This window comes from Nannobrachium achirus, assembly GCF_963921795.1.
Source record: "Nannobrachium achirus genome assembly, chromosome: 16".
Lineage (NCBI taxonomy): Eukaryota > Metazoa > Chordata > Actinopteri > Myctophiformes > Myctophidae > Nannobrachium > Nannobrachium achirus.
The window spans coordinates 36,877,852-36,890,622 of NC_137823.1; the positions used below are offsets into that span (position 1 = coordinate 36,877,852).

Sequence of the window (12,771 nt, forward strand, 5' to 3'; positions counted from 1 at the left end):
GCGCCTCCCCTGTGCTGTCGCAATGACATTTGCTTCGACAGCACTTTACGGCAGCTGGGAAATCGAGGAGAAAGCAACGACAAACGTCGCAGGGGAAACAAGCTGTACCGCCGCACGAACCCTCGGATTTATGAAATATTCGGAGGAGTGACCTGTGTTCTTGTCAGCGAAGACCTCCACCCCGTGAATGCAAGCACGCGTAACGCCTTTAAAGTGCAAATCTCCACCTTAATGCGGTGGGATGGCTACAGTGCCGACTGGGCCTAGTAGCGCATTGCCTGCATCCCCGGCCGAAATTACTCCCTTCCCCGGGGGTAGGAGCGCGGAGTCCGGGGAGGACGCGCAGACGGGCCGCGGCAGGGAGGACCCTGTCACCACCGGTGTCACCGGGAAGGAGTCGCAGGTCGGCGAGGACAAGCGACAGGCGATCAAGAAGAATCAGAAGAACATGTTATCGTCGCATGCTAACCCGACGGCGCTCCACCTCAAGATGCAAGCCCAGGAACAGCAGCAGATGAACGGCATGATCAGCCCCTCGGAGGACGCTGACAGCCACCAGCGCACGGAGGACCGACCCGACAATCCCAGCAGACCGTCCGATGACAACTGTGACAGCGGTGACAACACCGCGGAGCCGGAGGAGGGGACACCGAGCGACAGCAACAACAGCGAGCGTTGCCACCACGAAGGAGGAGGAGGCCCCCGTTCGAAAGGCACCGGCGGCCACCCTCTCTTGAACAACGCCGTGAACGGAATGCCGAGTATCACAAGGACTGAGGCTGTGCAAAGCCACCCGGGCGCCACCGGGCGGTGTTGCCCCACGGAACCGCCGCGACCACCGGGTGAGCCCCCCGATCACGACTGGGAAACGACGACGAGTCCCTTCGACGTTGAGACACGCCTCGACCCGGCAGCACCTCAGCAGCCCCAGCCCCCCGCCGCAGAGCTGGCGAGACTGGATCTCAACCCGACAGCCGCCTCGGAAGAAGAGAGCCACGGGATCCATTACGTCCGCTACGAGTCCGAGTTACAGATGCCATGGATCATGAGACTGATCACCAAGGACTTGTCTGAGCCTTATTCCATTTACACCTATAGGTACTTCATCCACAACTGGCCCCAGCTCTGCTTTCTGGTGAGTAGTATATAACCCAGTGGTTCTCAAACCTTTCATGTCAAGGACCCACACATTGACACGTATTAGCCCACGAACTCCCATTTGAAAAGATACGCCAGGGGCCCCAATAAGTGGAGATTTTTACGGCTTTATCTGTGATTCCCAAACATTTTTAATTTCAAGCACCCACAGTTTGATATGCATTATGCTACATACCCCCATTTAATCACGTTTCTATCTCTGAGACCCCCATAAATAGTGTAAAATCAATGTTAATTTAACTCTACTTGGGAAGCAATGATATAACCATCTTTACTGGCTCAGCTCTCTCTGCTCTAGTCTGACTGCTTGTATTGAGATCTTCAAGCCTGCATTATGATCTGACTGAGCCGGTTGTCCTCTTAAGACCTGTTTCCCTGTAGATGGCATTTTTCCAGGTCTTCTTATCCACTTACCCTAAGTATACACTTATTTGTAATTCAAATAGCCAATGCATCGGATGGCAGATCTTGCTTGTAAACATCTGCTCTCTTCGCTGAATGTTCATCGATCTTTGCCTAATGTTCGCCTATTTTGACAGGCCCCATAGTACTGCCCATAGTAGGTGGGTTTGTGTGGTTCTAAGCCTGTATTCTATCATCGCTGGTGGGAACGTATATAACTGCAACCTCACAATGTTTATCTGAGATATATAGGGTGTGTCAACTCTACTGCTGGAGTTGGTATGTACAGAACATTGCCTAGCCAGTGCACTTAAATAATCACCTGTCAGCCTGTCCGTCACAAGAGGCAGCTGAACACAGTGGTGCTATGTAGTCTTGGCCCGCGTACACAAACGCATACAGCCAACAACAACCACTTATAAATATCCCTCAGTGCACAAGGCCTGACAGGGAGTGTTTATAGCCTTGGACAGGGCTGCAGTCAGGACAGCGTATTTAGCAGAATCTGAGATGTTGTGACAGTCACTTTAGTTTGGCCAACTTCAATAAATGCACACTTTAATGACAATGACGTGCCGCCATTTCATTCTATATACGAAGATGTAAGGAAGATAATTTAATCGACTATAAATCGATAAAAGGGAGTAAAGGAGTTATTTGTTTGAAGAGGATATCCTTGTTTGATTGGGCAGGGGGGTAAGGCATCATAACAGGACTGATATAACACTATCTAGCTGGCTAAGAGCTGTTTAATAAAAATCTCATAAAGGACTACCAAAATATGTTCACAGTAATACAACATGAGAAAAGTGCAGAGGACACACACTTACCAAACCTACTAGACTGGCTGCTGGATCAAAGGTTTGTCATGTAATCAAATCTGTTACTTAAATAAATTGTGTGTTGGTTTAATTTGATTACAGTAGTACAGTACTCAAATGAAATGTTCAGAACCACAGTAGTGTGGCTGCTTACCATGTCATGTCACCATCTCTTCTCTCTGGGAGGCTGAAAACCCACTGTTGCCTTGACAAGCACATGACAAGAGGAAATGCTTCGCAACAGGGTCAGAGACAGGTCAGCTACTGTGTTGGCAGAGGGAGCTGAGTTTGCACCGGTCACTCCAGGAGTCGTGTGTGTGTGTGTGTGTGTGTGTGTGTGTGTGTGTGTGTGTGTGTGTGTGTGTGTGTGTGTGTGTGTGTGTGTGTGTGTGTGTGTGTGTGTGTGTGTGTGTGTGTGTGTGTGTGTGTGTGTGTGTGTGTGTGTCTGAGAGACAGAGAGAAAGAGGATGTCCTGGTGGCTCAACCAAGTTAAGTGAGCTGACGACCACATAATTACAACGTGCTGGTGTTCGAGTATGACACGAGACAACATGTATCGCATGTTTCCCCTCTCTCTAGCCTCTTTCCTGTCGTAAAATGTTTTGAAGATGAACTGAGGAATAACATGTGTGTGTGTGTGTGTTTGTGTGTGTGTGTGTGTGTGTGTGTGTGTGTGTATCTCAGGCCATGGTGGAGCAGGAGTGTGTTGGAGCCATCGTGTGTAAGTTGGACATGCACAAGAAGATGTTCCGTCGCGGCTACATTGCCATGCTGGCTGTGGACTCCAAGCACAGGAGGAAAAGCATCGGTGAGGCCCTCAGACACTTTGGCACTGCAATGCATTGCACTGTAATGTACTACACTGTACCAGCATTTCCCCCGGACAAGTTGTCAGGCTCGGTGTAGTCTCTCGAGCCAGCAGTGTTGACTTACACAACGTTCAAATGCTTCCGTCATGTAGTCTGTGCAAAGGAAGCGCTGAAAATGAGCTGTGAGTGAAGAGGATGTCCCTCCTCCTCCCCCGCTTTTGTTTCATCGTTGTAGTCGCGCAAATTTGTCCTGATGTAAATCAAAATAATCAAAGCCGATATAGCTTGCCGCTTATCAGAAATGGAAATTCAAAAATAAAATATAAAGATATTAAAAAATATATTTCTGTGAACGGAAATGACAAACAGATGACGGTTGCCTTAATCGCCTTTCAGGTGTAGTTCCCACTTCCCAGTGTAGTTTCAGACTGTATGACATTCAGAGATTGTCGAATAGTTATCTGGCTAGTGTATCTCTTGACAGGGACTGGCGGCCCAACATAGTTAGGCTGGCGACAGACTGATGGCAGCGTTAAGGCAGAAGAGCTCTATTGTTTCTGTGGAAGTAGATTAAGCAGAATCATGGATGGAATACAATATGGATTATTAATAATCAAGGATACCAATAAACAAATAATTTGGACACATTTTTGCTTAAAAGATTATAATTTCAGTCAAACTATGTAGACAAACTTCAACACAAAGCTTCAAACACTTCAAATCTGAGCACACCAACCAACCACCAGCACTTTATAGTTGTACTACTTTTATCTCCTGTGAGCACCTGTTTTGTTTTTCTCATGTTTTTGTCTCACTACAAATACTCACCACCCACTTGCATCCCCCACCGCACCTCCCTCTGACAGTCACACCAAACAACTTCTCCCCCTACCATCTGGCTCCTTTGCCAAATGTTTCTTTTTAAACACTTATCCTATTTGTAAAAACTGCTTCGCTACAACAATGCTGGCCTAACAAAACAAAAAAATGGCTGCAAAAAAAATGCTTTATTAATCCGTGGATTACATGTATTATCAAGAAGTTCCACACTCTTGTCTGGACTATTTTAACATTTCCTTGTTGAGGTGCATTTGAGTCGGACTACTACACGGTACATTTCAGAGAGTATTACCACGATGCGTAGGCCAGTCAGGGGTCAACTTAGGCACGGCAGCAACGCCAGGCTTGCAATGCGTTGGCAGAAACCCTGCTGTGTTCTTTTCTACTGTACGGCACTATACAGTACTTGACTCTGTTACCCACTGTACTCCATTACACTGTACCGCTCTCTAATGAACATACTCTGTTACACCGTACTGTACTATACTGAATTCTTTATCACCGTACTATACTGTACTCCAGTGACTTGTGGTACGCTGGTACTCGTGCACTGACTACTGATCAATGTACTGCATTGTGCTACACTACACTGCTGCACTAGTTCTCAGACCCCCAGGGGCGGGTCCCCAAATTATTTTGGGGGTTCCCCAGATGATTAACTTAATGTGCAACATTGTTTTCTAACTCAACAGTAAACAAACCAACATAACGTTTAAGTGTATAGAGGGCATCTGCACGTTTCTAAAGTGACAATTTAATACCTCTAAAATGACAAATTAAACATTAGCCAAATTGTCAAATATTATAGGCAGAAATTGTGAAAATAGCCGATCTACATGCTCACAACGCAAGGCAAGGTGTTGTGAGCAATGAGCATGTAGAGCTGCTATTTTCACAATAGAACCGTGTCATACAAAATGTAATGCCTCAACACTTAGTGCTGTCCCCCCAGTTAAGATATGATTATTTTGCGGGTTGCGGCCTGAAAAGGTTGAGGACCACTGCTCTACTGCACCGTACAGAGTAGAACCTTCGCTCTACTCCTCCCACCCAACACTCCCCGTTGACAGGACGCCGCCCCAGCCTGTAGGAGTAGAGTGAACCCCGTTTACCGCGAAATAATGTCTTTAAATTTGTTCTACGTACATGTTCTGCCAGCGTGCCCAGTCACTTTTCCGTAGCATGTTCTATGTAGTGAACTTCTGGACTAAACAAGGACAATACACAAATCACGAGGGCTGCTTACATTAGCCATTGTGTGCTTCTTATCTACGTATGTGGTTTGGCTGACCTGTGTACCCTCTGTTTCAGGTACTAACTTGGTAAAGAAGGCTATCTATGCCATGGTAGAGGGCGACTGTGACGAGGTAAGACAAATTACTATTTTCCAGTCTAACAGGATACATAGGGACAGGATACGTATACATTTTCGCCTCAAGGGCCCATAGAATATAGATACAAATTCAGGAAACGTGTCACCAACGTGGCAGCTCCTCATCATCAACGTAGATTTAACAAACAAGGCTCAAACTCGTTCTCCTGCTATACCATCAACATGTGGAACGCCCTTCCACAAGCCTACTAGCCTCCTTCAAAATTGGCATGAAAAGTCACCTTCAGGCAGCTGCTACCCCTGACTTGTAAATAGACTAAGCCCCCATGCTCCCCCCACCCCTTTTTTTCTGCCTTTGTATTTGATGTTATGCTTTTGAAACTGATATTATCCTAGATAAAGTACTACGTTCTATCCGTCTGTCTTTCAATGTTATATGAGATACTTAAAGTGTGGTTCCTGTGGAAATAAGCTGTGGCTTTCTAGGATCTCCTTTTAGTTGACCTTGTACCAGTGATTTGTACTGTCATGAAACTGTACTTTTTTCTATTGCAAACTTCTAATAAATTCTTCAATCAAAACCAATACAAACTCTTTTACACACTTACTCACGCCTGCCGACTAACTTAGGCACCTACTAGCGACAAAACAGTGTTTTTTAAATGATTTCAAATCAAATGATAGAGCAGAAATATGAGACAGACAGTTTGAGATTGATTCCTTGTCTGTCCCCCTCCCCTTGCTGCATTAGACAAAAGGATAACCTTTTTTCACTGTATTGCTGTGCCTTTTATTTATGATTTTGTCACCGAGTTGAGATACACAAATGGATCAAATAAACCTTTAATTTTCTTCTTTATATCATTTGAGAGACATTATTTTGCTATGTGTGCAAGTTTGGTAAAGGTGATTTCCAATACGATAATACATTTATTGAAATCTTTTAGCAATCAGACACTTGCAAGACATGAACATTATCAATTTAATTACACTAAGATAAAGGTGGAGTTGGTTTCGGTGTGTGAACAGGCAGTGTGCATCACAACAACAGCATCCACACCAGTCAGTGACACATGAGTTGGGTGCATTTTTTTTTACAAGTGAGTTAAGCAAAACAATCCCAAAACAAATATCTGCCGACTGATTTCATTCAAACACAGTTTTGGGGGGAGAAGGAAATATATATTCCGCATTGCTCCATTTATACATCCGTTATCTCCATGAACCACTCCAATCACCTCCATTAATTTGAGTGCCCCATTTCATATATCATATGATGGGCTCACTTGGTGGAAATGGGTGATCCATGAACTCGCATCACGACCACGTTGCATAGGGAGTTTGTAGTTGGACGATTTTTACAAACGTATCGCCTATAATCACATGCCCAAAATAAGGACGGCAGGTTGAAAGTGGTTAACTCAGTAACTTGACAGCTCTTTATTGTTACATGTTGTACACAGGTACATAAGAGTAACAATAAAACATACTTTTCGTATACTCATACATAAGAGTCAAAATTACTTTTGTAACGGCACCTCGGACATTGAAACTTGCCCACCCTGACATGGCTGTCCACCTCCCCGTCTCCGCAGGTCGTGTTGGAGACGGAGATCACCAACAAGTCGGCCCTGAAGCTGTATGAGAACCTAGGCTTTGTCAGAGACAAGCGGCTGTTCAGATACTACCTGAATGGAGTGGACGCCCTGCGACTCAAACTGTGGCTCCGCTAGAGGAACACGAGACAAGGAAATTGAGCGGAGGGGGGTGGGGGGTGTGCGGTGGGCAGTGGAGTGTTGCTAGCCCCCTCTGACGATCAGCTCAACGGCCTCAATCCTGCCCCGACATTTCACCCCCCCTTTTTGTTTTTTACACGCACGCATACACACAGACTATAGACACACGCACACACACGCACTCACACTCACACACACACACACACACACACACGCGTACGTGCATAGAGTGCTCATACGCAGGTCACCTACAACAAACAAAGTATGAGAGTTCATATGCATCGACACACACCTCCCATTTATTTTCTTTAGTCCCTGACCTCATCAGCTCAAGAACCCATCCTGAGGCTTAAAAAGGACTATTAATCCCACCAAAAGTTTTAATGAATATGGCCCTTATAGTCGTTGGACCCTAACAGGAGGAATAAAGGGCCGTGGGTGGGGGGAGAGGAGGGGCAGTGAAGGGTCTCCTGGATGACCTTGCCTCGCACCAGGTGACCTTTTTGACCTTCAAGCTTGGACCCCTTGTTGACCAGGAAGTGAGGTGCGAGGCAACTCGAGGCGGGTAGGCCACATGTTTCTGCGCGTGGAAGCGCCACCGCTGAGAGAAGGCGGCACCCCACACACAGTTATTCACCTGAACACAGGAGAACCAACACCAAGTCAAACCAGGACACATGAGGGAGGGGAGGGGGTGACCCATCACAGACTCGGAAGAAAATGTTTGGAGTTTATTTTTGTGTTTCTTTGCTCTTTTTTTCTTTTCTTGGTGAGTTAGACAGAGGATGGAAAAATCTATCTTGTGACTGAGTGTTTGTTACCGCCTTGTGTTTTCGGAAAAAAGGGGGTGTATAGCCTGTTTCTGTGTCTCTGTGTGGGCACAGATAAGAGATGTGGTTGGGTTTGTGTGAACTGTGCATTTGTGTATGCAAAATGCGTGCGTGTGTGTGTGTGTGTGTGTGTGTGTGTGTGTGTGTGTGTGTGTGTGTGTGTGTGTGTGTGTGTGTGTGTGTGTGTGTGTGTGTGTGTGTGTGTGTGTGTGTGTGTGTGTGTGTGTGTGTGTGTGTGTGTGTGTGTGTTCGTGCCTACTTGGGCGGGGGAAAAAAACACTGTGCATCTGTGTTGTCCCTTGCGCCTGTTTGCCGTCCCGTCTCCACCATCAGGGCTGATGCTTTTATTTGAACTCGTCAGGGGACAAGTGTGGCGAGAACGTGTCAATTCGCTCAGATCTCAGCCTGGTCTGAGACTTAACTCCCCCCTACACACACACACACACACACACACACACACACACACACACACACACACACACACACACACACACACACAGACACACACACACACACACACACACACACACACACACACACACACACAGACACAGACACAGACACACACACACACACACACACACACACACACACACACAAGCTTTCCTCCCCGTAAACAATATGTTTTTTGGTGCAAAGCAGGAGGTAGCTTTAAACAAATCACTTCTCCTTAGCAACCCCGACTTTGCCCCAAAATGGTGGATCATTCTGTTCCTGTCCTCAGTCCCTCCTCCAATCCCCAAAGGAAGAGTGGATGAGTGGATGTTCTTTTTCTTTATTACATTTCCCCCCCACATCCCCCTGCAAATGCACTGCCAGGCACGGCAAAATGTCCCTTAAAGGAGAATCAGACTCTCTTCATGTTTAGTTTTTTTTTTCCAAACAGAGCCCTTGAGGTGGTATGTATCTATCTATCTACTGTGTCTGTCTATCAGAGCCCCACTGATGCCACATTTATAGGTCCGATTCGATTTGAAAAACTTTGATTTGATTAAAGTTCTATTTGAGAACATTTAACTTACAAGCAAGCAACTAAAAAAATGAACAAAACATTCTTTTTAAATCAATTATAAAATGTTTATTAAACTTGAATACATGAAAATAACCTTTCACTTTAATTATACAGTCTACAAGCAAAACAAAGTATAAAGATATAATGAAAACAAACAGAACTCTTATTTCATTTAACCACTTGGCCCATTCACTTTTTTAGATTATTGAAAACTTCGCCTGTGCCCAACATTGGGACACATCGCCTGCGTAACTGCCGATACCAATGTCATCCAAAAAAGTCTATTGGGTCCTACCATCTATAGCCATGGTTCTCAAAGTGGATTCCAGGGACTCTGTGGGTTCCTTTATGGGCGTCTAAATTGACCCATACAAGTCTGTAACTCTTAACAGTGTACAAATGGAACCAAATGAACCCTGACGGGTCCATTTGATTCCATTTGTACACTGTCAGAGTTAAGGGGACACCTTGGAATTTGAAAGTATGAGAAACACTGATCTCTAGCATCCCCTCCCTTAGAATGATCCTTAATACTGCTTAGTTACAAGTGCCACTATACCCAACACCACTCACACTGACCACAGCCTGGGAGTTCTGCCTGCTAACAGGCTGGGCACTGGGCTCTGGTCTCCTCCTGGCCTGGCGTCAGCATCAGACTGGAGGGGGGGCTAGTATTATAGACATGCTGGATTCTTGTTTGAATATGCTCTTGTGTGTGTGTGTGTGTGTGTGTGTGTGGGGGGGTACGCGCGAGTGTGTGTATGTGCGCGTGCGAGTGTTTGCGCGTGTGTGCGATGATGATAAAAGGAAGAAAAGACAAGTATTCTTAGCAGATTTTTATTTTATTCTTTTTTTTTTCTTTTTTTTTTTGGCTCTCGGCTTATCTAGATTGTTCCACCATACACCAGTAACGACCTCATGCTGGCTACAGCTCGCATCATGCTTCCCAGGTGCCCTGCTAACTTTGATGCACTACCAACCTCCCCAACATCAAAAGACAAGACCTGGGAAGCACACACACACACACACACACACACACACACACACACACACACACACACACACACACACACACACACACACACACACACACATGCACCAGGAAGCTCCAATTCACCACACGGCAAAGACACTTTGCATTAGTAAATGTCGTTTTTCTTCGTTTTAACTATAGTGAAATGAACAAAGGTCAGATGCACTTCTTTTGGCAATTGCTGCAGTGTGTGTGTGACGTGTGTTTGTCGTTATTTTGACAATGGTGTGGAAATCGGTTCTGTCTAGATGTTCTGTCTCTACTTTTCACAGGGAAACTACAGTGCTCTATGGTGCAGGCTTTTGTTCCAACCCACTTCTAAGCAAGGACAAAAGGACTAGTTAGTAATGGGCCTGGAAGGAAAGCACACATTCTTAAAACTCTCCCGGATTCATGGCTACTATTTTATTGTGATCTGATAACACGGGACTATAAGACAAATGTGTCAATCGTTTGCAAAGCTTGAAAGGGAGAATAAACCCGCCCAACGAGCCATCAACTTAAACCTTTGTCTTTCTGTGGATTGTTGCCGTTTGAATAGCTTCCACAATAGGTCTGGTGATTTGCAGTGGAATCTGAGTTTAGATAAATGGTAGTGAGTCAAGTTAATGCAGCTACAAGTCTATGCACTTTGATCCTGCCTACAATTCACATGGACGATAGCTCCTGTTTTTGCCTGTTGCAGGGAGAGACGTCCAAAGTGAATATTCAGCGTTGCAGATATTGTCGATTTAAAATAATACTTTTGCAAGTGACATCATAAATTAGGCCTTGTAAAAAAGAAAATGGCATACATTGTGTAATTCTTCCATTTCAGCACAGTCATAAACCTTAGCCGCAAAATAGAGATGAACTGGGAGAAGCCCTCTCTGAGATGCGTTGAGGTAAAGGCTGGAGATTGATTCACTGCGTTTATTCCTCTTTTAGTGCAGTTCTGTGGAAATGAATGGAGGCTGTGAGACCATGAGCTGAAGGGGAGAGTACATGTTTACACTTTACAGTCCTGTCAACCCACACGACAACCTGTGTATGTTTGTGTGTGTTTGGGGTGAGGGGGGGAGAACATACCTTTTTTTTTTTTTTACAGATTTGTACTGTATGTGAGTGTTTGGTCTTTGTTCATCAGATATATCGAGAGCACCTTTTTGTGAATCTTTTGATTTAATTTTTTATTTGGTTTTCTTTTTGTTATTTTTTGGAAGGGGGGGGGGGGGGGGTGGTTGATTGAGTGAGTTTTATTATTATTGAGGTTTCTGGTGGATTTTTGTGCTTGGATGACTTTTGGAGCTTTGCCTAGAATGAGCAGGTTGTAAACAGATCATGTCATGAATGAAGGAGGAAGGGTTATTGAAGCTGTTCTCTTCCTCTGCCTATCCGTCACCGACCAGTGACATCTTAACAGATTTATGCATATATTTAGTTGGTCGCTGCTGGTGTCTCACTTTACCGAAGAAATAGCTCGTCTACAAGCTTGTAGCATGTATATCTGCTATTTTCGGTGTGTGGCAACAGGCGCAATTAATTATCTCAACCGCTTAAATCTTCCCCTCACAATCAAAATGATGACGTCTTCATCTAATATGAGTTTCTTATAGAGGTGTATGGGTCTTCTATCCTTTTGATATGGGCCATGATCCTAATGAATTTACCTTTTGCTGTCTGTACCCCATCACTGTCCCACTCTCCTCTTTCATACGATGACTAACAGACAGGAGAGGTGTAACCTGTAACAATATTTCTAACCAGCTGTGTATGAGGAGGCAGTTCAGTGATAAGTTGTGCACTGTCTTTGTTGAGTTTTTTTGCTTTTCTTTTTTTTTTGTGGAATGGGTCTCCCCCCTACACCCTCCATGTTGTGACATGTGAAACTCTGGCAGTGCCATTAGGTTTATGGGCATTACAGCCTGCCACAATGAGTCAAAACGGCTCAGCTTAGACACTGAACATCAGCTGAAAGGACTTGGTCATCAATCTCAAGTTTGTAGCCGTGGCCTGTGGCGATGCCTAAGAACAACCCAATACTCAGTACCAACTGCTCCTTGTCACGGCTCGACTGTTCACAAAAGAGAGCGAGATGTGACTTGTTTTGCCAGTTAAGTGTTCAAATTTAATTGTGTCTTACAAGAAGGACTTTTTACTTCATGGACTTTGGGGTGGCCAATCACGTCCCAGCTAGCTTACACTAAAAGCCCAATGTACGCCGCGTTGCTCGATGGTGTCGCTTTCGGCAAGTAGATAACCGTTGCGTGACGAGGTATGAATTGGGCTCAACCGTTCCCAGACCTAATCCCACAATCCTCTGCCCCTCCCAGGAAGACCTTTGCTTAACCAACAAAAACTGTCTGCCTACGAAATAAGCAAAACGTGACTCTGCAATTAAGCTGCTCCACTCACCAGAACCAACTACAGGGGCCTCCAGCAGGCTTTGGGGCGACCGGCACCACCAGCCCCCTGACTCTGCGGCCATCTATAAAAGTGTGCTGAGGGGAGAGGAAAAAAAGGGGGCGTTTTGCATGTCAGAATCTTTGTTTTTGATTCCCTGCCCCTCGTCCCTTTCTCCTCTTTTCATTTTGATCTGAAAATGTCCAACAATAGCTTTTATTTAATGTGGGGGAAAAAAAAGAACACAGAAATAAATTATTTGATTTTTTTAATGCTGTAAGCTGGATTGTAGTGACTGGTGCCTGTTGTGTCGTGTCGGTTCTGTTTCTCGGTCGAATCACCCCAAACAGATTTAGCTTGGTGACAATGAGTGAAGTTTCAGGTTATGAGCCGGGGTCTTTTACTTTAGGGTAGA

General features: G+C 45.1%; 1 protein-coding gene across 1 annotated transcript; it reads left to right on the forward strand.

The window, feature by feature from the left end:
* Window positions 1–241: 241 nt before the first annotated feature.
* naa30 (N-alpha-acetyltransferase 30, NatC catalytic subunit) lies at window positions 242–7,096 on the forward strand (the record flags this gene model as incomplete). The annotated part of the gene is made up of 4 exons (XM_080744892.1): window positions 242–1,135; window positions 3,066–3,189; window positions 5,342–5,397; window positions 6,959–7,096. 4 exons carry the CDS (start codon window positions 242–244, stop codon window positions 7,094–7,096), a joined length of 1,212 nt encoding a protein of 403 aa, XP_080601018.1.
* Between the last annotated feature and the right edge of the window lie 5,675 nt (window positions 7,097–12,771).